The 26,581-nt window shown below is 34.1% G+C and overlaps 1 protein-coding gene across 1 annotated transcript in view; it reads right to left on the reverse strand.

Annotated features, from left to right (window-relative positions):
- LOC113497146 (potassium voltage-gated channel protein Shaw-like) overlaps positions 1 to 26,581 on the reverse strand; it is a 201,049-nt gene that overhangs the window by 172,620 nt on the left and 1,848 nt on the right. The window contains exon 2 of the mRNA XM_026876543.1: positions 4,270 to 4,419. Coding sequence (XP_026732344.1) covers positions 4,270 to 4,419 — 150 coding nt within the window. The remainder of the gene's footprint in view (positions 1 to 4,269; positions 4,420 to 26,581) is intronic.

Below are 26,581 nucleotides of genomic sequence, written 5' to 3' on the forward strand. Positions count from 1 at the left end.
ACAAGAAACTTTTGACTTTCACAATAAATAGTTACCGAACAAACTTAGCGCACGTGACTTACCAAGTCACTGACAATTGCTATGGAGTATAGAGTAGAGGGAAGTGGCATCCGGACTACTTGTTCATCAATATTGAGGATTTTTTTTTTCAAAAAATTTCTCACTGAGCTTGAACGTAAATTTAAATGCACAAAAACATCTAGACACCGATTGCTTTTGGCATAAATACATTTTAAAACTAGTACAAACCCGCGGTACTATGCATGTGACATTTACCACACGCTTATCTGGGCAATTTATGTTATAGAAAAGTACTAGATAATCAATGTACACTAATTTGCTGACTAATTGTCTGTCAATAATATCAAGCTATATTCAGCTTTGACATGCCATAAAGATAGCATAATTTCTTAAAGTTAATTCCAAGATTCCATCTGATTTGAAAAGTGCCAAAATATAATTTATTGATGCAACGGTTTACTCACACGTATATATCGATTTTCCGACTAGTACAGAATATGTTTTGGCTAATGTTGATCATTACCTCCTAATCGTGTCGCTTATTTTGATCTTCTAATGACGCTTCCATCTACTTTTTATTTTCTATGCTTATAATAACCGTGACTTAAGTATTACGTGTCACAACTTATATTAAAGAATAATTAATTAAGTTACTCATTGTCTTTGTAACTTAAAACTTCTTCTCTTCTTTGTTAATATTAAAACTTGTGGACTCCTTTTCACACGCAGGTATTTAATCTGACATTCAACCAATTATTCCAATTTCTTCGAAATATAGAAATCTTTCTGACGAAACATAATGCATTAATCCTTAAGCCTTTTTTTTATACAAATAGCCTGTATAAAAAATTTAGCAGGACTTGAACTTCGACTCCTAGATCCCCGGTAGAAGCGTGATAACGCGTAACAACGGAGGTTTAGATTGAGCCAGTGTGTGTCTGACACAACCCACTTCCTCCCCGGGAGGTTGTTATCCATAAGGATTCAGATAAAGACTCATCTTTATTGGAGAATTAAGTGTATCATCAGACTACACATTCTCCACCACAAACTTAGCATAAACTTAAATAACTAAATAGTTTTAATATCCCAAAACGCTATAACCAAAACAGTCACACCATAAAATATTTAAAGTATCTCTATGGGACATCAAGAGGTTCAGACCATAAAGTGTGAAGACCCCTATAAATAGAGAAGTATCCTTGTACTTAAAGGGTCGCTAATTAAAGGTCAATGGTAGCAGTAATTGAAAAGCGATATTTTAGGGCCTAGCAATGCAATATACAGTTGTTTTGACAGTTTGTATGTCAACTGTGATCAGTGTTTCTTATCATTGATAATAAACGGTGTGTAATGAACTAAAAGCTTATGCTAATTTGCTTATTTCTTACATTTTTAAATAATTTTCTGGATATTTTTTTCTTAAGTAGGTATACTTAAATTTTGTCTGCATTACATTGTTCTTATGAATGAGACTAGAAAAGACCCTACCTAGGCACCAATATTTGAAAAAGATAAATACTATTTTTTGCTGTTTTAACACAATTAAACTTTATTATAATCAGACTTGAAACATTTGTTAAAATTTTTAGACGAAACAAAAGTATATTCAATAAAGGTAACTGGCATGCCTGATATTACTCTGCTGTCCTCATAATATACTCTGTAAAATGCTTTTCAAACATATTTAATTAAAACGCTTACATATTTTTGATGATATCACTGAACTTTGTTAAAAATGTCAACTCATGTACCTAAAAGGTAAAGGTCTTTGGGCGAATCCCTTTCGTACATGACCGTATTTTGCTTAAAAAGGGTTTTTTAATATGCTCCGATGGACATTCATTGTGAAAGGAAAATAATGAGGAGCAATTACCGAAAAGGATTCGTAGCGTTAAATTAAGTGGAGTACAGAAACAGTATAAGGTTAATATGGAGGAAAGGGTCTATAATAAATTCTATTACGAATATTGAAAGGTAATACGATGGTCCTTTGATAGTTTTAAAAGGTTTTTTGAAGCACATCCTGTATATAAATTCACGAGGTAAAGAACGGAACGACTTGATACCAGCAACTGCCAAGTATTGGGATACCGTAGAGTATACTATCATGGACCAGTCAAAATTACAACTTATCAAGAAAATATCCTAACTGATAAAAATTTAAAGGAAGATCAAATTAAATAATCAATAGGTATAAATAACATTGACCAACAAACACGAACAGATATAATTTTGAAATTCGCCTTCCAAGCAGCCTTGATGAAAAACCTTTACATACAAACTAACACATGGTGCAAAATATATGGACGGAGGCTTTAGCACCAGATGGTATCGATAAACGAATGGATAGGGCAACACAAATCACTTAACATGCCGATATCCAATGGATTTTAAAGGGTAGGGCAAATGTAAGTATTTGGAGGAATAGATAAAAAATAACAGTTATTTTGGAAGTACCGTTATGGGAAAGAACAAGACATACTTTCTAAAAAAAATCAAAATTTCAACGAAAATCTTCTAGCTATTTGGGTGTAAAGCGGTAACAAACATACACACACAAAATCCACATTACATCAAATAAATAGTAGGTACCATACCTACTATCTTTTTAAGAAACGCAGCATGCAATAGGTCGACCTATATTTTTTCCCATAGATGAAAAGAAATAACTATATCAAAAATGAAAGGACCGAGTTTTTTAGATACTATTATATATTCAGTCAACGCCCACGAATTGTCCACCATTGAACACTGAAGGTTAACGAAATGCAAAGTGGAACGCCATTCATTTGTCAACATACAAAATGAAATTAAATACCGGAATGTTTTCATAAAAAGGTTAGCTAACGTCGTATATGGACTGAAATGTGATTTGCATAAACTTTTTATCAATTGCTTTTGTAGCAGTAGATTTAATATAAGAATTCATGAAGCAATTCAATGACTTCGTGTATTCAAGAAATGGCAGTTAATTGGAAGAAGAAATAAAAAACGGTAAATAGCAAGTACTCGGCGCTGAGCACTCCGTGCAAATGGGCTAAAGAAAATTCTTTTTTTAAGAAAATGTCCCCAATAACATTTATGACCTTAAAAATCGTTGTTTACCTTAGTTATTTATTTGTTTTGCGTATTGTTAAACAAAAACGTATTTTCAACTGTCTAACTATAACAGTTTATTAGATACAGCTTGGCAACAGAACAACGGACAGAATAGCCTTAGTGATGGAGTTCCGTTTTCACACTTCGGGTACGAAGGTTTTAAAGCACTGAGTTGAGATTTTTCAAAGAAACTCTTTAATTTTTTATCTGTAACGTCTCCCTTTTACAAGTAACTCCGATATATAGAAGAATCCAGTCAACTACAGCCATACGAACTCTAAAACTCACCTAAGACAAGGAGAGTAAAGTGATCAAATACCAGACTTACGTTGCCTCATTCACAAAGAGTTTCCAACCGGAAATCAATATAAAAACTAAAAATAGGAACAGAATTTTATAAAGAAATAAATCGAAAATCGAACAAGCAAGCTTTTATTTAAAACACTTGAACAACCTTTACGTACATACAGCTCGTAAAATGGCCGCCGATTTATTTGCAATCGTCAATAGTCATGGCGAAATAAAAATAGTGTAAAATTTTCAGACGGAACGTTAAGCGGAACATTTGTGCGATTAGATTTAATATTATTTATTGCTTTGAATTCCTGTTTCAACGGGATTTTCCATAATACGATCGCAACGGTGACGTCAGCAATTTTCACGTTCCAAAAGGAAATGTTTGGTTCGAATGCGTTTTTGTATCGGCGAAGTTCAGGTTGATAAAACATGTGACTGCGTAAAACGTGGCTTTGTTGCTTTGCAGTGATTGATTATGAAATATAGCTAGGAATACTGTGGATTCGTGTCACCGAGGATTCCGCACAAATGGGCTAAACAAAACAAAATTTTCTAAAGATTGCCTATTTAATTTTTGACTTTTATGTACTAATGAAGGTTGCTTAGCTTGATTTTGATTTATATTGAATTGGTTTTATTTTTTCAATATTAACAAAAAAACATAAACTGTGGATTTTTCATCAACGATAAAAAAGACATGACGGTCAGAAGATTAATGGTCGACCTTATCACTTACGACAATGCAGGCTTTGATTTAAAATACTTAAACAATGTACAGTTCGGTAATATGGCCCGCTGATTTTTGTAGTACCCACCTGAGTTATGGTGAATATAATAATATTTTCTCACCTGTAATAGTTGAGGATTTGTGCGAAGACTCCAGGATGCCTATCGAAGAAGTACTCGTTGAGGACGGGGTCGTAGTTGGCGAGAGCCTCCGTGAGGCGGGAGAGCCGAGTGGCCGGGATCTTCTTCAGCGTCGCCTTGTACGTCTCGTATCTGAGAAAGAATAGTGCACTTTAGCCAATACCGAAAAAAAATGGGATTTTTGATTGAAAGTACTAGTCCCAATTGAAAAGCGTTTTAGGGTAGTATGGGAAATGTTATTCATACTCTTTCGTGGAGATTCGTAATTGTATGAGTACAGTTAACACGTAATTAGTCGGATCGCCTATCCAGTTTGAAGCCCAAAGAGTCTAGAGTTTTTTTCCATAAATATCATCCATAGTTAATTTTCAGAAGCGTAATATTTATAAACTCTATATTATTCAACGTTTTTAATTCTCCTTTCGCCATTCAGTATTATAATTTCAATTTACCATTTTAATAAATAATGAGAATGCCGAATGTCTTCAGGAAGTAATAAGGAACGCCCCTTAAGGGTGTAAACCACCCACTCAAATATATATTGCGATCACCACGAGCTAAGTTGTATATTGGTCTCAAAGGATTCCTCGACTTACTGAGACGTTTGCTAACAAAAATATACGGATGCAATGTGAAATACTTTAGAGCAAAGGATACTATTCTGTAATTTTTTCGAAATAATAATGGATTTCAACTATTGAAATTGTTAGATATCTTAAAAAATCAGCCAAGTGCTAGTCAGAGTCGCAACTTTGAGAGTTCTGTACAATTAGGCTATAGACTAACAAATCAATTTGTGCCACACTTTTATTTGCGTTCTATCAAATTTATAACCGCAACAACGTTAGTCTCTCGCTTAGTCTCGCTTTTTTTAGCTTGTGTAGTTATGAAGGCAGCAAGGCAGCAGAAACGATTTATGAGATAAAACTAAGTGATAGACGGACAATTGAAAAAAAATACAGTTAAAATAGTTTTTTTTGTAATCGAAAGCCCTTACGCCCTCATCAATAATTGTCTAGCTACTAGCACATTAAATTATGAAGATTTCGACATTATCGATACAAATAAACTTGTAAAGAAACTCACTAACAGACTCTACCTCTATTTAAACCCACGTGTATGTGTAAACTACCAGTTTAGGAGTGCTTAATATTGAAATCGCTAAACCCATTTACGAACCCCTGAAGACCGATACAAATACAATTTGTCGTAATGGGGTATTATCAGGTATTACAGACCCTTTCCAAAGTGTAAGGTCTTGCCATGGTCGCAAGATACGAGTAAATTGATCGAGAAAATCGATATCGAGATAAATATACGAATGTACTTCACTTTAACGGTAACGATTTGTGTAAATAAAGGGTTTGGTGTCTTCCGTCACACTTGTTTTTTTTACCAAACCTGCTGGGCAAAGGCTTCCCCCAAATCGGGACTCAGCCCACACGGTTAGTGTTAAGATCGTCTTCAACGTTCGTCCATCCATATTTGGTTAAATCTCTTAAATTATATCAGTAACTGTACTTTTGTTTCAAATGTCATAAATGCAGCAATCCTAGAAACAATTACCGTTGTTTACCTAATAGCAATAACAAATATTACTGCTAGCCTGAAATGTCCCATACCTGTACGTCTCTCACTTGCACCACTTGCCAAAAGGGAAATTAAAAAGCTTGTTACCGCACACGTATTAAGGTGAGATCCTAAAGAGCAAAGATAACAAGAAGATTAACTAGATGTAGATTTAACTAACATAATTTTATGCTAGAGGCAACTTCGCAACACAACAAAGACGCCAAACGACATTGATATTACTTTAACTACTTCGTTTACTTCAAATTTTCAGAGGGTTAAAGTTCAGTAGTAACACGTAACGAGTATCGCGAACGAAGGAAGTGAAGGAAGTGCACTTCTAAACGTTGTTCCGAGTTTGTAGAACTATCTATTTGCATAAATAGGACTTAGGTTGTTAGAGGTAGTGGGTTTGTTGGTAATTATATAGCATGTATGAAGGTTTATAAATGCAGATTTAAAATATCGTTGATTTGAGCGAGAGTAAATTTACGGTCTGGATTTCAAGAGTTTACAATATTTGTGTTGGGTCTAACTGTGCTAACTTCAGCGATGAATTCGTATATTTCTTTATTATACAGTGCTTCAATGCACTTATGACTCTTCTAGTGTTGTTGGAATCCGTGGGTAGCGGTAATCGCTGCACATCAGGCAATCCGTCTACTCGTTTGCTACCTATCTCATAGACTAGTTTTTTCATTTTAAAATTCAATTCAATTACCATTTCAATAGCATTAACAACATCTTTTACTACAATACTAACACGAAACGCTCATAAAATATCAATTCTACCGAGAACATTCCCTCTACCTACATTTTCATCGATAAGTTTCGTAACATCAAGTAAATTGAACTCACACGTGATACAACCCTGTCGGTTCCCAAAACACCAATACACACTTAGGTATTCCCCGTTGGGTCTGACCGATACGTTCCAATTGATTTGCTAAGTGGTGAACTTGCATTGCCCAGATCACTGTGATTTCCCAGGAGTTGATCCTTATTTTTGTTTGGACGTTCAGTTTATGAATATTGTTTTGTTCTTCTCGATTCTGATGGAGTGGGATAGGTGAATGAAAATAAATATTACTGTATAGTTTTATTGTTTGTTTTATTTTTATTGTGTTTTATTTCACTTATTACTAAATCGCAGTTGACCTAGATTTTTTTCATTATTTCTGAAAGCCCTCGCATTTTGAACAGTTTACTCATTGGCAGAGGTTGAAAGATTTCTATTCCATTCATATTTATACTTTTCTACCTAATTTCCCTTGAGTAAAATATTTGAGTACTTTCCCAAATTGTACAATTTCAAGAATGTTTCGCAAACATTTTTGCTTAAGATTATCCTTACTTTAATTAACACACCTGTCTGAAAACTTATAAGTATTCTCCTATATTCAAGTTATTTAGAACAACATTCGGATCTGTGTCGAAATAATTATAATTCCGCACACAGATGTTCTCTTCGCCGTGTCAGACTCTCTCATTAGCATAACCTTAAACTTTATCTTCTTTTGGGAAACAAAATTTTGAGAGTATTTTTCTTTTATAAGGATTCTGAATTTTGTTCTGGTCCCTTGAGGTATTAGGATGTATTGACCGGACTCATAAGGAAAACTCGGCGAGATTATATTAAGCTACGGAACAACCACCATTTGATCACTTATTAGGATTTTCTGAGTATTTCTATTGTCTCCAACAGCGACCATCTTTTAACATTTCAATATCAAGTCTATTTGTTTATCTTTGTTATTGTATTTAACGCTACTCATACGTTTATATTTAAGTATCAGATATTATTTGTTACAAGTAATCTGATGTGCTAACCTAAATTACCTTGCTCTTCGCAGTCTAATGGTCAACAATGAATAATATTGCTACAACACGGCAGAACAACAGTCTTGCTTCACAGGCCCATAGACCCAGTGCTAACCCCATCAGAATACCCAGGTGTAGTAAAATACATACTACCGATACACCATTATTTATTTATCAATAAACCAATGATTTATCTGCTACAGCACGTGCGCCAATAACTTGCATCGCATAAAGTTTTTACACAAACACTGATAGATGGTTGCAAGTTAACAATTTATTTGAAAGACTATTTACGTTGTGAACAGCTATTACTATGGACTAGATGTTTTTATTATGTCTGCTGCTGCTATTCGTAAAGAAATTGAAGGCACTACCTGATAAGCTAGCAGGCTGAAAATTTCAGTTGAGATTTTAGAGTTCTTCAAACCCGATGTCAATGCAATTTACAACTATAAAACGGCTGGACTGATTTTCATAAAATTTAAATGGAGCGACATTTAAAAACGTGGGGATTTTTAGAGTGACATCTATTTATTGTTATGTGTAATCTAAAGCGAAAAAGAATTTGAACAGTTGGCCCTTGTTTTTGTTCATCTGTTTCTCATGAACCTACTGAAATTAGGCAATTAGAAATACCTATCCCCGAAAGACATTTGACACATTTTGCAGACTTCTTTATTATTCAAATTTGCACTATATTGTAAATGGATAGTCCTCTATAAGCGATGTCACCTACTAAATCCCATCTGGCGCGGCTCACCCGTTAACCTCGATATAAAAGACATTTGCTGCCATTTTTCTAAGCAAAATGTTCCCGTTCAGCCAACATCACTATATTCCGTTTTACATAATTTCACTGAACTTCTTTTACGTTAAAAACAAAAATGTTTTCTTTTCTTTTTCTTATTTTTACCATAGGTAGTATACTTATAAACCTCAGTGACCACTGATACAGTACTGTTAAGGCACAGAAAAAAAAAATCTTAACAAATTTTACCACCTGCTTTAGAGCTTGGGTATCAAAAATCAGACACCATCTCCAAAAAATGATACTTTCTTTGAACTTAAATAAAATAGGTAGCTAATTAAATCACATCGGATTGTAAGAAATCATATTATTATTTTTAACTTTAAAAACTTTTTTAAAAACCTTCTGTTACAAATAAAAAGCTAAAATAAATCCAAAGATCCAGACAACTGCGGCGAGTTTTAATTTAGATCCTCTGTTGTTTTAATTACTGGCTCGGATTAACCGGATTTGATTAGCATACCGCAACAAAACTGGGTAAGTGAGTGGTGGGTAACCTCTTAATTTAAGATCCTTAGCTAAACACAATAGTCATTTGATGGTTCAAATCATGAATCAATGACTTTTAAGACTTTTTCAGTTTAGTCGTTTTTGGATTTCCGTATCCGAACACGTCCACTGTCCAGCTCCACATCAGACTATCGGTTGAGTGTCATAAGTTTGATTGTCAGTCATTCGTTTTTTTCTCTCATCAATTTGTCCAACTCGCATTTTATCGGTTTTTACATTAAAAATGTTGGGGTTACAGGTTCTTCTCAGCTATAAAGTGTTAGGCCTTAGTGTAAGGCCATATACCTTTATTGGACTGCTTATCAGAACTCCACAGTCAAACTTGTTCCATCTCATTTCTTCAATCTCTCTTTGAACCTCGACAAAAAACTAAATCTATTCAAAAATACAATATTTTACAAGCACTAAACTCTACATAAATACGTGAACAACTCTACAAAATAGAGCTACCTTATTTTGTTGGCTTAGCGTCAAGAGTGGGTTATCGTGTAATAAATCCAAATTTACTGCTAATAAATCCGTAGCTCAGGGCATCTTCGGGAGCTGGGCTTAGCATGTGAGCTAATATGAACTACTTAGACTACCGCAGAATTTAGGTGCTACCGATATTTACTAGCGAAAATAATTTCAGAACTATTTTGGAGTTAAATAAGGCGGGTTTTATAATTTATGCTGAAGAGTTTTTTTTGTGCAAGGAGAGGTTCTTACGTAGCGGTTTTTTTTTACAAGCTGATATTAAAGAGATTAAAAAAAAAGTTTATGGTATTCTATGAATATTTAAATGTTGTCTCGAAATTTTCTGGAACCGACCCGGTTGGCTTTCCCTTTTTCTGTGGAAAACACTCCTTTGAAGGAATTTTATATATAGGTACTTTGTTTTTGAAGAATTCTAAATGGGCAATGTGCTCATTCACTTAAAACTGAATTCCACTGTCAACAAAATTTATTTTCTACAAATGCCACAAAATTTAAAAAAGATCGAATTTAAAGGAAACTCCATTTTTTACAACTTTTTAAATAATAAGATAACTTCTGCTTACCCTCAATGCGTTTCAAGTGTAACTCTCACAATAACACACAAATGATTACTATTATTACGCAAGTACTCCAACCGAAACTTTTAAAACTTCTCAGTTTAAATAAACTTTTGCAATCGACCTCGGCCCAGCAGATACATTTTACATTTATTTACTCTACGTAGCATTACGTTCACTTATTTTTGTTACGAGCCGGGATTCGAACCCGTGACCTCGTTGCACTGACGTCAGTTTATAGATATCGGTGACGTTTCTCGTATAAACAAGTTTAGTTGTATTTTTGTAAACTTTTATTAAGGTTTTATGGTGACCTTGATGTGTTTCAGTTGCAAGTTCAATATCACACGTTTCTGTATTTGAAATACTTCTTGAATGGAAAACATGGCTTTGGAAAAGTTTTGTAGTCAACTGATATATTAACCATTCCACATGACAGCTGAGCTGTACTAAAAGTAACATATTATTATTCTCTTAATCTTACCATCGTCGCACTAATTATCTACACGCCTAGCCAACTGAGAGCGACGCATCGCGTGCTCGATTCCCCCGTAAGACAAGCCTTGCGTGATCCACGAATGCTCGCCCTGAGTCTAGGTGTCCTTGTGCATTAGCCTTGAATTTTTGTGAAGCCCTGCGACCTAAGCATTTAATTCCTTAATGCGGTTTTTTTTAATATAAAAAGAAATTGAGAGAGAGAAGAAGCATTTGTATCGAAGTCTCATTACGTCATGAGCTCATTAGTAGTCAAAACTGTTTGTTCCAGGAGCTCCGTAAAACTCTATATCCCAAGCAGGTGTGACGTCATCGCTGTATTTTTCGTATGACGTCACTCACGTTAATTTATTTTCGTCAGCTACTCCGCACATCAAGGCAAATAGGCAACCCGACCAAACATCATAATGAAACATTTTATTTCCCCAGAAAAAGTAAAATTAATCACAAGGGAGGAAGCGGGGTTCAACAAATTATCGGCGAAAACGTTAACGAGGTGCCGTTAAGCCTAAAGGGTTCCGTACAAACTCATTTGGAGCAAGAAAGTTTTTTTTGCCTCAAAACTGTGTATAATTGGAATCTTTCTGATTGGAGGATGTTGTTTTTTTGTTTGTTAACGCGTTTTACATTTCGTGTCTTTTTCCTGTTTTGGTAAAAATGCTTTTTGATTTGAATGCAATTTACTCGATAAATCAAAATGAAAACAACGACCATATAAAAATGATTTAATAAGTTTAACATTAGTCATTTATTATTTGATGAGTTCATTATTACCCGGTTCATTATTACCCGTACCCCATCAGTGCCCGCAAAATACATCTCCCTTTTCTCGTATCATTTCTCTTTGGCTCTACATTCTGCAGTCTTATACGTATTCGTATGGAAACTTTTTCAATTTCAGAGCCCAGCCGCAAATAAGATCCAAAAACCAGTTTAAGGTTACAAACTCTCCGAAAACCCAACTATCTCTCTCCTCCTACATTCCCCCAACCGTTTATCAGCACCATCAATTGCCCTACATACTACGTTGTGACATCGCATAGATAAACAAGACTGAAATCAAAAGGAATTTTAAATGGACCCCAAAACAGTGCCGTTTGAATCCCGGCACGGAAAAGCTCTCCCAAGAGGGATGTTATAGACAAATGGAAGATTATGGCAACACTGAGGACAAAATGATTTTGGTCGAGGAAAGTTTGGTTTAAAACGATGTTGGTACTGTTTATTAATGAAAAAAAAGTTACTGATTTCTGTTAAAACGATTTTCATATTTTCATGGTCATCAGATTCCCATTTTTTTTTTATTTTCAGTTTATGCTTAAGTAAATTATATTACCATAAAATAAACAATATTACAAAATAAAAATATGTCCTTAGCATCACTGTACATCTTACTTGATTTTTTCTCTAAAATATCTACCATCCTATACAATATTTAAATTTAAATCCAACATTTACACATGAAACCAAATAAAAATCCAGCGAAAACTAAATAAATCCCCTCTGCAGCCGCGGATCCGACACTCGGTTTCCACATTTTTATGAATAAATACGATCTAAACGGCGCTTTTGATGGCTCGGGTCCCATAGGCCCCTATAAATTGACTGAAGTATTGCGGGTCACCGTCTGTCATTCATGCTGTTCACACTTCATACGATTAGGGGTCGAAAGGGGCATGTGGTGACGGGAAATGTTATGATATTCATAAATGCGAGCTGGTTTTCATGGTATAGATATTGGTAGAAGGTTTTTTTGGAAGAAATTGTAGGCTTCCTGTTCCGGTTTTCAAGTTTTATAAGGTATACAGTATGAGTGACGTTTTTATTTTTCCAAAAAAACTTTTTTTACTATTAGAAAATTAGAAGCCTGGTTGCTTGCGGTTGGCCATGGTACTTCGTTCAAACAACTATAAATACCGAAGATACGATATCAAAATAAAACAGTCATTTGTTTCTTTTAAGTCACCATCCAGTCAGTACAGAAACTACAAATCTTAAACAACATTTAAAATCCGATCCTTAATTCCATTTTAATATTCCAGATCTGTTCGAGTTTTATTTGCTCCTCATTTTGTAGAACTCGGAATCAAATGACGCTCAAAGACTTTTCTCGATAAAGCTTGACCGAGTTTCACAGGCGGCGGTCAAGGTCTGGAGAGGCCATTTTTATTTTCAGTATAACTGTAGTATGAAAGTTTTTATGTGGTCTATCTAGAGGTTAGAGTTTTAGCATCAAGAACGGAAAATCACGTATGTATCGTAATGTGGTAGTGAGTTCTACTGAGATAACTTAGGGAAAATGTGAGAATTTTGCAGTCGCTTTTTTCTTTCAATCAATCATTTCAAAATAACTACGAGATAAAAGGCATTCCCTGGTCAGTAATTTTCTCATGTCCTAGTCCTAGTCTAGTAAAGATAGCAAAAATACAATTTATTGATTTGAGAAGTATAATGTTAAACCACAGAGAAACACTTAAACATTAGTTACATCCAAATATAAAATGACTCAATAAATACCACTACAATCAATAAAATTCAGCTGCCATCTAAAATTGCCTCGCATCTTCACAAAAGACTCCAAAAACCCCATAAAACTACATGTCCCCATCTCCCTATTTGCAACCCATTTATAACCTAACACGGACAAATGTTGCATCTGATGCGCAATCCGTACTCTCACTGGCAGATCCACATGGACCATTGATCCGGAACGATTCCTATGTTAGGACCGAGACATTTCGCCTCGATTTAGCCCACAAAGCCTTTACAATGTCTGAAAGAACAATATATTTGGGATCGGTAAAGATTGATGTGACAGATCATGTGTTCCGAAGTCTAAATAGTACTTTTCTAGTATCTCCTTTGCTTGTCTGATTGATTGGTTTCGTTTGGTTATACGATACTGCTTCAGTGAATTGGAATAAATGGGTGTCGCCAAAAAGTTATGTACAATCAAAAATCCAAGTCACTCTCATGTACAAATTTTGTCCGTCAGATTATTCGTTCAAATTTATATATGCTTTTGTACTAAATCACTCTTTCAAAGTTATTTCATGCACTTACTTTCTCAAGTATTCTAAGATTATTCTACCACTCGAGGAACATCTGGAGAAACCAAGATCCCAATTATTAGAATCTGAAATCGCCAACCCGCAGTGGCTTAGTGTGGTGATTAAATATTCACACCTTCTTTATAAGGGAAGAGACTTGTGCCAAGCAGTGAAACGAATACTATATGTCCGTATTATTATTATTCTCCATTTTCCCAAAACAATTCTGTTCCAAAAAAAAGCCGCATATATTACTATCCTTTTCTAAACCCGTTACTAAAATTCCAAGGAACTCTAACCCAAAAAAACGCACCCTACAATTTCAAAACCTCCACCCCGGCCCGCGACCTCCACATTCTACATGGGATTCAGATCGGCTGTATGTGTTCAGTGAACCGAGACGTGAATCAGCCGGAGCAGAATGATGCGATTGCCACCACATTTGGCTGCCAGATGGAATGTCTACCGTACAAATACTCTTAAACGTGAATTTTACTGTTTTTAGCTTTTGATTGTTGTGTTGATGTTAAATGACAGAAATGCGTGATTTCCGTGAGTTGGCATGTTAATTTGTTTTGATTATTTCTTGACTGAATTTAATTTTGTTTTAACCTTAGGTCTTTAAATAAAACTTGATAAATAATAAATATCAGCCTTTAAACGTCCCACTGCTGGGTACAGGCCCTTTTTTTTTGTTTAGGGCAAGTTGAGCATTGACCAAAACACCAGCTCACTGTGGGAAAGTCATTTAAGATTCCAGTCTTAGATTCCATTCACCGTTTGTCAGTGATGACCAAAAACCTAAAAAATATTAACTATTATGTAAAATTAAATTATGTTATTGTAAAATCCTAACCTAGAAAAAATATCAAAATAAATCTTAACTTACAGCATTAACACTAAACAACGAAACAACTATACAGTCCACTCTTTACTTTCAAATCACTTAACATAAAACATTTTAAGCTTGAAACTTGCCAAACACTTAAAACCCAATTAATTATAAATTACAAAACAAGCTCGTTGAAATAGGAACACCTCAAGAATGCTTTTATGTTCTAAAGGGGCTTTCGGAGCGACCTAAGTGACCACTAGCTGAAAGCCTTGTGATGTTAAGATATAAAGTTGAGGAAAAGCATTCCGATTTTCATGACCTCCTAAGCTCTTTAAATAAAGCCATTAAAGATAGAAATGTTGCCATAGATGTTGATGTGATACTGTTTTATGTTGTTATAGTAAATTCAGTAAGAAAGAATTGATAGATTCTATAAAGTTATAGTATTTACTAGCTAGAACAAGAAATCGCGATAAAATATGTAATAGTCCTGGTTTTGAACTATCTGGGTACCAAATTTCATCTAAATCCGTTCAGTGGTTTTTGCGTGAAAGAGGAATACGCATACCGGACATCTATATATACAAACTTTCGCGTTTATTATATCAGTTGGGTAACTTTGACAATATTTTGATTAACAATATATTTTAACTTTTAAGCCAACCGATTGAAGGAAAAAAGTAACAATGGATCAAGATAGACAAAACCGTAAGGAGTTTTGGTCCTCAAAACAGCGCGAGAAATAAAATACTTTCACATTCATATATATGTAATGATTTTTAACTTTAATTACAAATAAAATACCAAATTGCTTATAATCAAAATAAATCTTCAAGTAAGTAAAATAAATCTTACACATTCTTTTCAAATACTGAAAATTTTCCCTTATATAGACAGTGTCAGAAAATTAACACTTTGCGCCTGTCGCAGACACATCCGCACATTTTAAGACCCTCTTACGTTTAATTAATTAATATTAATGCGGGATTCCAGGAAAAAGGCACTGATTTATCAACTGCAAACTGTTTCATATTGAATTTAATAACTTCAATGTCATATCCAGATTTGTAAACGAATACCGGGATTTACTGGAATTATGATTAAGAAAAGTTATTAAAATCTGTGAGTCAATATTTTATTATTATTTATTTATTCGAATGGTATAAATAGAAAGCAATTTAATGAAAATTCTGAACACAATAAAGTTGACAGACAATAATCAGTAAAGATAATATCAAAATGTAAGCTTATTGTTATAAATCGCCAAATCAGTATATATTTAGTTTAAGCCAGCTAAAACATTAAAAAGTAAGAACAAATTAAGTTCAATTAAATCTCCTTCACGAAATTTTTACACGTCTCTAAGAGTATTCGTGAGGGCTTAAAAAGGACCACGTAGGTCGTTCCACGCGTTTCGTAAATACTTATAGAAAACCCATTCAGTAATCCCCAAAAAGATTAACAAATCCAAGCTTTAAATAACCAAACAAGACTCAACAAAAATAAAATACAGGACTTATTCTAACACACAATATACCCCAATTATACCTTAAGAAACCCAAGATTTTCTTGCCAAGTTAACGCAAGAATTTGCGACCATTAACAGTTCTGTCAGCCCTTTTTGCATAACCGTCTTCATGGCCCTCTTTCCATATAAACATTTCATCACACACCTCCTGAACCACAATTTTTATGCCAAACGAACCGGTTTAATCCGGATCAAAAAAAGGGGTGTTGAAATCCGTATTTTTTACATATCTGTAAACTGGAATTTGTTCCGAGTACGATTTATTAACAGACAGTTACGGTATTCATCGGATTAGTCTGCGTTGTATCAGAATCTACATTTTCGTTACAGTTAATGTAACAATAGATATTAAGTTCGTTTCAAACTGGCTGTATCTTGGTCTTTACACTCGGGTCTTGAAAGGCCTAATGACCAAAGAGGCTGCATCACGCAAGAATAGAAAACTGTTTGACAAGTGACTGGCGACTTTGGAACGTTACCTAGTGCTTGGACCTATATATTTCAGGCTGCCCTTACGGTTCAAAACATTAATTTGTATCTACGAGGTAAAGGTTTAGTCTCAGTTTCCTAAGCATCATATTTTTCAAAGTAATATGTACTTTCTCAATTATACTGACAAACAGCGCGACATGACAGCATAGCATATTAGGAAAACCTTATCACAAAATCAATAATATTTTAAGAAATCTAAAAACTCAGTCCTTATAAAAGTCAGTCCAGTCATTTTTATAGTTATAAATTCCGTTGTCATTGGGTGTGAAGCTACCCTGAAATTTTCAGCCTGCGAGCTTAAAGATAAGTTCCTCAAATTGAGTTAAAAAATCCGGTTGGTTTTTTTAACGCCAAACAAACAAGAAAAGTGAGTGTATAAAAACATGGAAAATGGTATTGGATTTTTGACGATTGAAAATACAAATTCCTCTATTTACATAATAATGCTTACCCAAATAAGTATCAAAAAGTGTTTATATTTTCCAAAAATACCCACCAAATTTAATATGTACATACATTTTATTATAATCTATAAATTATCGACGCCAACGCAATTACAAATAGATTGATTAGATCGCTGTGCCTAAATAGAAAACAGAAATGAGGAAACATGGAAACGATATGTTTAGACAGCATTGATAGTTTTATACGTTTGTTACGATCTGAGGGAAAATTCTAGAAATAAATTGAATTACCATACAACTGTGGGTAGTACAATTAAACTTTAGATGTATTTCTTTTAAAACGTGATTCACTTAGTACTGTTCCGATTTTGGATAGCTGGAAACGTTTTGTAACGAATAAAGTTACTCTGTTTGTTTGTCTGTTACACTTTTGCCTCTAAACCTCTGAACCGACTTTGAGGAAACGGCGTCCTCGATTTTTCCTGTTACGATTAAATACAAACGATACGCTATTGGCCTGTTTATGTTGTAATAATCCAAAAGTTAACTGTTTCAGTGGTCCTGTTGAGCTTAGGCTCCTAAACCTTTGACCCGATATTAATAAAACTTTATACCGAGTTAGTTTTATTAAAGAACTAGGTAGGTAAGGCTGTTTATTCATGATATCTGTCATCGAAGCAGATGTAACCGCGGGTATATCTAGTCTTATAATTAAAGATACTGGCCGCTTTCACACTCACCCAGTCAACACGATAAAACGCAACCACAATTAATCTAGATGTGAAAAATGTTTTTTAAAACTAATACTTTAAACAAATACAAGCTAAAATGCACCGTTTTCCATAAGGTATAAAGTTCAGTTTCGATTTACACTAGGATTTCATTTTCTTAATTGTGTTACCAAGATACGTCGTGAGATGTACTTAAAGAAGTTTCTTTTGCAGTTGAAAAAGAAGTAAAATAATGTTTTATCGTTGATCAATTAACGTAAATAGAGAATGTTTGTTTGTAGAAGGTGACGGGAAATAAGAAACATTTCTTATAGGGGTAAACTAATTTACTTTACGTTTTGGTACCTATGTTCTGTTTTTGTTCGAAATAAAGATATATTTTTTATTTTATTGTAATGTTAATTTGGTCATATGACGTCATTTCTGTAAGCAGAAATCTAGTTATATTACAAAAAAAACAATAGGTTTTTGCTTTAGAAAAACGACTCCCGCGTTATGGTTTCACCAACATTCAAGTCATATGCACAAAGACACCTAGACTAAACTAGGGACTAAAAAGTATTCGTGAATCACACAAATACTTGTCCTACACGGGGATTGAACCCGAGACACGTCATGCTCAGGGGTTTGGCGTGTTGAGTGTGGTGAACCAAACCAATCGTCTAACCGAGCAACAAAAAAAAAATTGTCTTACAAAATATAAAAAAAATTTTGAATTTGACGAATTTTATTTCTATAAATAACATTAAAAAAAATTACTTCATCTATGTATTTTATTCCATACATATGTAGCTTATTTCATTTGATCATTATCATTATATTACCCATCCAGTTCACTGCACAACCAGCACCGCGATTTCACCAACTAAACGCAAGCAAAATACACGATACGTTGATAATTAGCGGGCATTTCGCAACTAGCAATAGTTATAACTATGACCCACTAACCACATCATGAATATATACAGCCTGCATGTACAAACATATTGTATAAGTATGTCAATCCTTTTATCTGTACGTTATCTCATGACTTGTGATATAGGTTATGCCTTTGCATACACCTAAATCAACAGTTTGGTGGTGTTTATGTAAAAGTAAATAAGTTTTATAATTTACCTAAACAGTTTAATAAATAAATAAATAAAATAATAAGCGCCAGTCTCTCATAAGGTAGCAATAGTTTTTGGCCTTAACAAATTTTGTGAAAAGAAAACAATTTGATATTTTTTTAACTACTTTAAGTTAACAATGACAACATTTTCAGCAAAACACCCTCACATTTTGAATATCGACTGCCTTAAAATCGAAAACAAAATAATTTATATCAATTAGGCCCCTTATTAATGTACTTTTAAAAAGCTAACATTGATATAACTATTATTAAATGATGTAACGGTTTACTCACGCATGGGGATCGCGAGTCGAACTGAGTTCGATTCGCGATCCCGATGCGTGAGTACGCCGCGTCTGCTCATGATTAAGGACTCCGGTTGGGTCCGAAACTAGTCGGGCTACCCCGATAAATACGCGTGAGTAAACCGTTACATAATTTAATAATGAATTATTTTCTTGATAAATCTGGTTCATCACCAGAGGATTGTTTGGTAAATCTAAACTTATTTTTTTTTAATGTAGGTATTATGATTTTCTTAAATATGATAGTTAAAATCTTTATAAAGAAACAGCATTTGAAATATGTCCCGGGCTTTATCAAAACATGTATGTACGGTATATATTTTTCAAGTAATGAAAACGAATGCCATCTGAAGGAATTTTCCGTTCCACTTGTTAAAGAATTTTCGTAAATCCCTTTCACTTTACATGTGTACATTTGAAATGGAAATCCTTTCCTTTTTTGGATAAATACAATTTTATTTTTCAAAAGAATCGATATTTTGGTACTAGTACTGTAAATTTCGCACCTTTATCAACACGTTTTCGTCATATATCTCTAAGTATTAATGGACCTACCTATTCTATTAAACAACTAGATATTGACTGTTATAGAAAGAGACTGGACCCCATTACACAGGGAAACCTTTTTTTTTGGTAAGGCGGGGGAATCTTCATGGACACCCACTCCCTCCGGGGAGGAAATGGGTAGTGTCAGACTTTTAACGACTAAACCTGAACCGCCGTGCTACGTCATCCGCGTTTTTGTGTCGGTGTATGGCAATGCGTTGCAATCCTTCATACACTGACCGCAAATTACACAGGAAACCCCTAGTGTGGGCTGCAATGCTTCATACTTTAAATATTATAGTTACAATTATTTATCAATCTAGTTACTTCTTACAGTAATTTTCATGAGAATAATTCATATTTAAATGATGCAACGGTTTATTCAAGCGTATTTATCGGGATTTAACCTCCGCTGTTGAGCAATCCGGCAAAATATGCGTGAACAAACCATTGCATCATTTGAATATGGATTATTCTCGTGAAACTTAAAATTAAAAATAACTAGATTGTAAAATAATTGTAATTAAAATATTTAAATTATTATTTGCAGTCTCTTTATGTTGTAAATTAAAACAGCATTTTTTTATAACCCTACTGTTAGGGCCTCTCCTCTCAGGCTACACAAACATTCAAATAATATACCAACAGAATCAATACCCAGGCTTGGAATTTCTGGATCGAACAAACGCCTTTCTGTGTTTAATTAAAAAGGTAGTTAATTAGAGCTGATTCGATTGATAGGCACACCGTCAAATACTTAATTAAAATTGGTCTCTTACGAATCCATTTCACACTGCTACCTTTTATCAATGATAATCTTTACATTTTATTTATAAGGCTTAGTTTTTGTTTTTCGTCGAATCTGATAATGGCGATGATGAAGATTAGTTGACAGAATGGTAGACTGAAAACGATCATCGTACGAAAGCCGGGTATCCAATTACAACGCTTTAATTAATTAAAAACAAATACGAAATCCCTTCGCTTCACATCAAGCTAAACCAACAGTAAAAAAGTAAATAGAAATCAAAAACCTCTCAAATAATAAATTACGAATATAAAATTCAAGAATATTTTTCTAAACTCACAAGAGTAACCCACGTGACGCTTCAGGCTGAACTAACTTCACAAATTAATATAAACCAAATAAACTCCAAGAATAGGCCTGAGGCCATAGCGATATTACTTGTAGGGACGTAGGCCTAAAGGTCAATCATATACAAACAGAGTTCTCAAGGTCATTATCATTTAAATACTACTGTAGACTCTTTGGTAATGTTTCGATCTTCGTTGTTCTTAAGGTAGAATTGGTGTGTGTAAGCGAGACAGTGCATTGTGGGGCGTAGAGCGACATCTCTTTTCCACAACTGGAATAGTCATAACAGCTATTTCTCGTAGATAAAATCGTATTACAGTAATATACATACACATTCATACACCTCCCCACCATACTCTGCAGAACATTTCGTCCGAAAGACCAAAACGCAAAAATGGAGAGCAAATAGTTCTGATCTTAAAACCATTTATTTAAACTATACGCTTGGAAAGAAAAACCATTGTGGACTTAATGTTTTAGACATTATTTGCCAGATAACTGGGATGTAGCGATAACAAATGACTCAAAATTTTAAAACTGATTAAATTGCTTAAGTGTAAGTGAGATGCCACTACGTAGATTGTAGAGCGCTCACTCGCTCACACAAAGTCAACATTTATACTCTGGACTTCATATTACAAGCACTGTTTTCTGAAATATCCCTTAGCAACTAATAGCACAGTCTCGAAGACCGAGGTCGGCTACGGATGGCTTTCAAATAGCCGGCGGCTACAATCAAACATGGTCTCTATTCAAGGAATACAGTGTTCAGCTAATTGCTATTATAACTAGAACTCTACTACATTGTTAAGTTCTTTCCATAGTGTAATTTGGTTTGAATAACTTTGTAAAAAAAATATTTTTGTGCCCTGAATTCCGAGAACTTATTTTCTTTTTATAGTGATATATTTAGATTAATGTAAGCAAGTAAATGCTCATAATCAGTTTTGTTCAGTTATTTAGAACTAAAAGTGTATGATACTTTTTCTCTGAGCCCAAGTTAGGATTGGAATATAGAATATATGTATAAATAGGAATGACTTTTGCAAACGACATATAAACGTATAAACTTTACAAATTGGAACTTAAACCTAACATTGGAAGCAGCTGAAAATAAAATCTATTGATATTACGAACTCTTAAAACAATCCGATTCCCGATGTAGAAACGAGATAGTGCTCTACATTGCCTATATCCGCATCTCACTTCTACACTAACGATATATTGTAACAGTGAGTGTCATAGTACAGGCACAGACCTGAAACTCATAACCGTACTATGTCGCGAAGGTTCCACGTCCCGAAATACGTAGAATTGCCGTAACTACCGTGCCTTGAATATTAATGCCTTATTTTTGTACCTGCCTATGCCCATTATTGTACCTTCACCATTATTGGGAAAACTATGCATCATAAGTGGAGGTTATGGCGATTTTAAGTGCCCTGTCGCGATCAAAAGGTCAAAAGTTTTTAAGTCGAAGAAGACAGTGATATGTCGGTGTTGTATCTATAGAGGTCTGAAAGACAACCACTATTAACTAAATATTACTAAGATGAATCCAATAGGACTAGATTTCGAAGCCGACGAGACATAACTTCAGCTGGACGTAAATGTTTCATATTAGCGAGAATAGAGAATAGCAATTAAAAAACTGAAAATTTCAAGATCCACACGAAATGTAATATCTCCCAGTACATAAACAACAAAACATAATGATAAAAAAAAATACGCTGCAGCTGTGACAGCACGGAAAGCCAAATGAGAGTGGGTTCGATACACGCACGGCACAAGCGTTTATGAGGTCCACGAATGCTTATTCAGTGACTGGGTATCTTTGTGCATGTGAGCGGAGTCGTTAAAAAATCTCATGTTTCTACCAACACAGTCTACCTTAACAATTGAAATGTCTTATCATTCACAATGACTAACAAAACCTCTTTACAAAAACCTTCTTTTTCAACAAAACGAGGGCCTTCAGCCCCAATAAGCCAGTTCCACCACCTATTCAAGTGACAGCCTGATTGATCGCATGGGAAGTGCCACTTAAGATGCTAATGGATACAGTGTGACATGAATAGTCCTAGATAATACTTGGTGACAGCTTTTGTAGGTAAAAACGGTACCCTCCTTTTCGTACTGTCGGTTTAAGTGAAACGAGAATATTGCTGTTACACGCTCTTGTCGCATACTTATATTTATATAGTGTAAGAATTTTCGTTCAAATGTTTATTTCTAAAAGAGTAAATTGTGGAGTTTCTTTCCAGTTCTTCTAGGAATGACATTTTGGAACTGCGCACTGTTATGTTCTGAAATTACTTGAATGAGGCCTATTTGAATTTAATAAAAGGTCTATTTGAATTAAAAACATTTTGACTGGATTTCAATCTTTATTAGAAAGAGGTAAATGGCGATACCGAGCTATTTAAGTATTTCTATTAAATTATTATTTTTTGTTTTCTTTTAATTTGTCCATCGTTAAATATATATTTCGTTAGTAAAAATACAACGTTATTTTTGGGACGGAATGCAAATTAAATAGTTACTCTTTTAGAGCAAACTAACCGTTTTGCTTTGGTTTATTTGTAGTCGTTATAAAAACATTTTTGAGCTTTTTATATTTAAAATTGGTAAATATTATTTGTGATGAAAAATTGTAAAAAAAATACATGTGAGCTTCTCGAAAATACGTTTGATTATATATATAGCTTACAGCGTGTCGTTAAATGTGATTTGCTATTTTCTAATTATGTATTTAACTAGAAGATAGCATAAAACTAGCCAAGTGCGAGAACGACATACGTCATTGAGGGTTCTCTACGAATAGGCTGAGAAAAGCTATTGGCAAAGAAATAATATAAACATCTGTACTACGAATGTTATTAATTTGTCGTCTTAACAGAATAGGAATACTACTGTAAAATGTTAATATTACCTGTTGAAATTTTAACTATCACGGTTGGTGAGATACGGGCCTGAGTCAGACGAACGGACAAATTGACACACAGTGGAGCCTCAGCAGAAATGAACCTAGGTTGAACAAAAAAAAATTGAATGTTAATTCAGCAATGTGAGGTTCATTGCCACTGAACAATCTTGTTGCCAGTAAGTCAAACAAGTAAAAGTTATTGTCATCGAAGAGCAAACACAGAAGCTCAATAAAAATCTTCAATTGTCTTCTGAAATTGCTTTTTCCTATTGATAAGGACTTTAAATTCTGACCTCAGTTGAATCATGTTGCTATTTTTAGTGCATCTGTACGGTGACGTAGTGAAAACCTAGGCTCATGGGCCAAGGTGTTCTTTTCTATTTCAAACTATATCAGAACTATTTAGTTAATTAACGAGACCTTATTTTTGTACACATTTCGGACACCCATGATATATAACTTCGCGAATAGCAGAGTGTATGTCACTGCTCCATAGCTAGGTACTGCGTCTCGCGAGTTCGATCCCTGTTGTACAATTTCATGTGATCAATAAATGATCAGATGAAGGCTTGAATACTTCTTTGACGAAATTAATTAGATCATTTTTTTTCTAAACAATTAAAATTAAAAATATGCAAAGACAATAATTATAAATTTAAGTAAACATCACCAGAATTTAGGAATTCTTTTGCACAGAATACCAGAAAAAATACAAACATTCAAGTTATTTTCTAAAGGCGAATTATTCTTGTTATAAGCCCTTACAGTGCCCTAGTAATGTTGAGTATGCAGTGTAGGGCACTGTAGGGCCTACGTGAGGCATTCTACACAGCCCTTACAACCCTTACGAATGCTGACTTGACTACTCGCGAGCCCTTATACACACTCTTTTAAAGGAAAAAGTGAAATGTTCTTGTTTCTTCCTACTACATTTTTGGCATACTAAATTAAATAACAATAAACTTATTACGAATCCATTTTCACAAGAGAAATGTGATTTACAATATAAATATAATAGTGATTAAATACTTCAGTTGTAGGTACATAACCAAAATTCAAAAAATAAGTTAAATCTTCAGTTAGATGCATAATTGATTCTGACTTATTAAAATGAAGCCAGTGTCGTAGCTGCAATACATTATCAGTAAAATTTCAAGAATTGTCTATTGGTTCATGAGATGCCTGGTGCCAGACGAAAGGACAAACAGCGAAACCTTAGTTATAATGTTCCGTTTACCCATTAGATCACTCACCCTAATAAACGCAACTTGCTAACTAGTGTCAAAATTAATTAAGAAAATCATAAATCGTATTAAAACAATCTTCAATTTTATAAAATACTACTAAATATTTAATAGGAATCCGACAAAATAAATACGAAAACGAGATATTTATTTACAGAGTTAACATTTATAAATGGGTAGACGAATAATATAATGACCTTTTAAAAAAGAGATATTGTATTTTATAAAGGCAACTACGCTTGAAACATTTTATACTTAATTCATATTAAATTGAATATCAGATACTTTCAAAGCAGCTTGTTAATTTTAATGGATTCCGAGAAATCATGATCAGATATGATAGAATGAAAAATAAAATACTGGTCTTACTTAAGCTTACCTAGAAAATATGGTATGGTTACCAAACCGATCTTTCATTTTTTTTTTTCAATATGCATTTTTATTTTACCATTTTCATGAACCAGTATCACATACATACTAATGTTATAAAGCTGAATATATGACTAGATATGTTACTAACCTCTTAACGCTAAATCGGCTAAACCAATGAGGAACAAACTTTCACGATTATAATAGGGAGAGCCGAGTGGTTGAGGTCACCACGCCAAACCCACTGATCCCGACGTGTCGCGGGTTCGATCCCCGCGGAGGACAAGCCTTTGTGTGATCCACGACGGCTTGTCCTGAGTCTGGATGTATTTGTGCATGTGACATGAATGTTTGTGAAAACCCCCGCGACGCAAGAATTAAATTCCTCAATGCGGGAGTATTTTTTTCAAGAAAATAATAATCAGCAACAGACAGGTACGTTACTTTCACTAAAGCACCGCTCCCCGACCGTTTGCCGCTATAAGAAATACAGATTAATATATTAAAAAAACATATCCTAAGTTTTTAAAAGTCACTCCCTTAAAATTTTAACAAAATTGTCGTTTTTATAGTTGTGAATTGCATTGTCATTGGGCTTGAAGCTACTCTGAAAACTTGAGCCTAGCTTATCGGGAAGTGCCTCACAATTGTGTTCCAAAAATCCAACCGGAAAAACAAACAAGAAAAGTGAGTATATAAAAACGTGGGAAAATACAGAAAATACGAAGTTAAGCAACGTGGCTTATAGTCATAATTTTGTACCCACAAACTTATTTATCACTCGTCCGATTTGTTATTTTTTAAACTATTGGAGTCGCGGTTTTTATCGCGGTACTCAGAATCGCTTTAAAATGACATAATATCACAGACCCAGGTGCGATGTCAACCCTCTTGTCCCATATATTAAAAACACAAATATTTTATCCAGTAAGCCAAAGAGAGGCTCCATGTATTTTTAGAGATTAATCTCTCTCTGTGATTTTAATGAGAGAATGTGTTAACTTTATACCTCCAGATATCGCGGGGTTCCGTGAAACTTGTGACAGTTGCAAATAGTAACGACGAATTTGTGTTTTGTGGATTAAAGTTATAAATGTTTATGTGAAGAAAAAACCGAATATTTTCTTATATCACTAATATTGTTTCCGTCTGGAGATTGCTTGTACCTAGATTCTAGCCCGATAAAAAAAACGATTCTGGCCTTGATGTGTCAAGGTCTTTTTTGAAAATAATATAATGACTAAATAAAAAAAAACGAAATTAAAAGGAATACAATAGAATAACGTCTGGTTACGACCTTACTCTGACCGCAATAGGACTTTATCATTAGATGTATGTTTGTGTAAAATAATAAAAAAAACAGCCTATATAGATCCACTGTTAGACATAGACTTCATACATTACAATCTACAATTTTAAT

The sequence above is a fragment of the Trichoplusia ni genome, chromosome 9 (assembly GCF_003590095.1).
Source record: "Trichoplusia ni isolate ovarian cell line Hi5 chromosome 9, tn1, whole genome shotgun sequence".
NCBI lineage: Eukaryota > Metazoa > Arthropoda > Insecta > Lepidoptera > Noctuidae > Trichoplusia > Trichoplusia ni.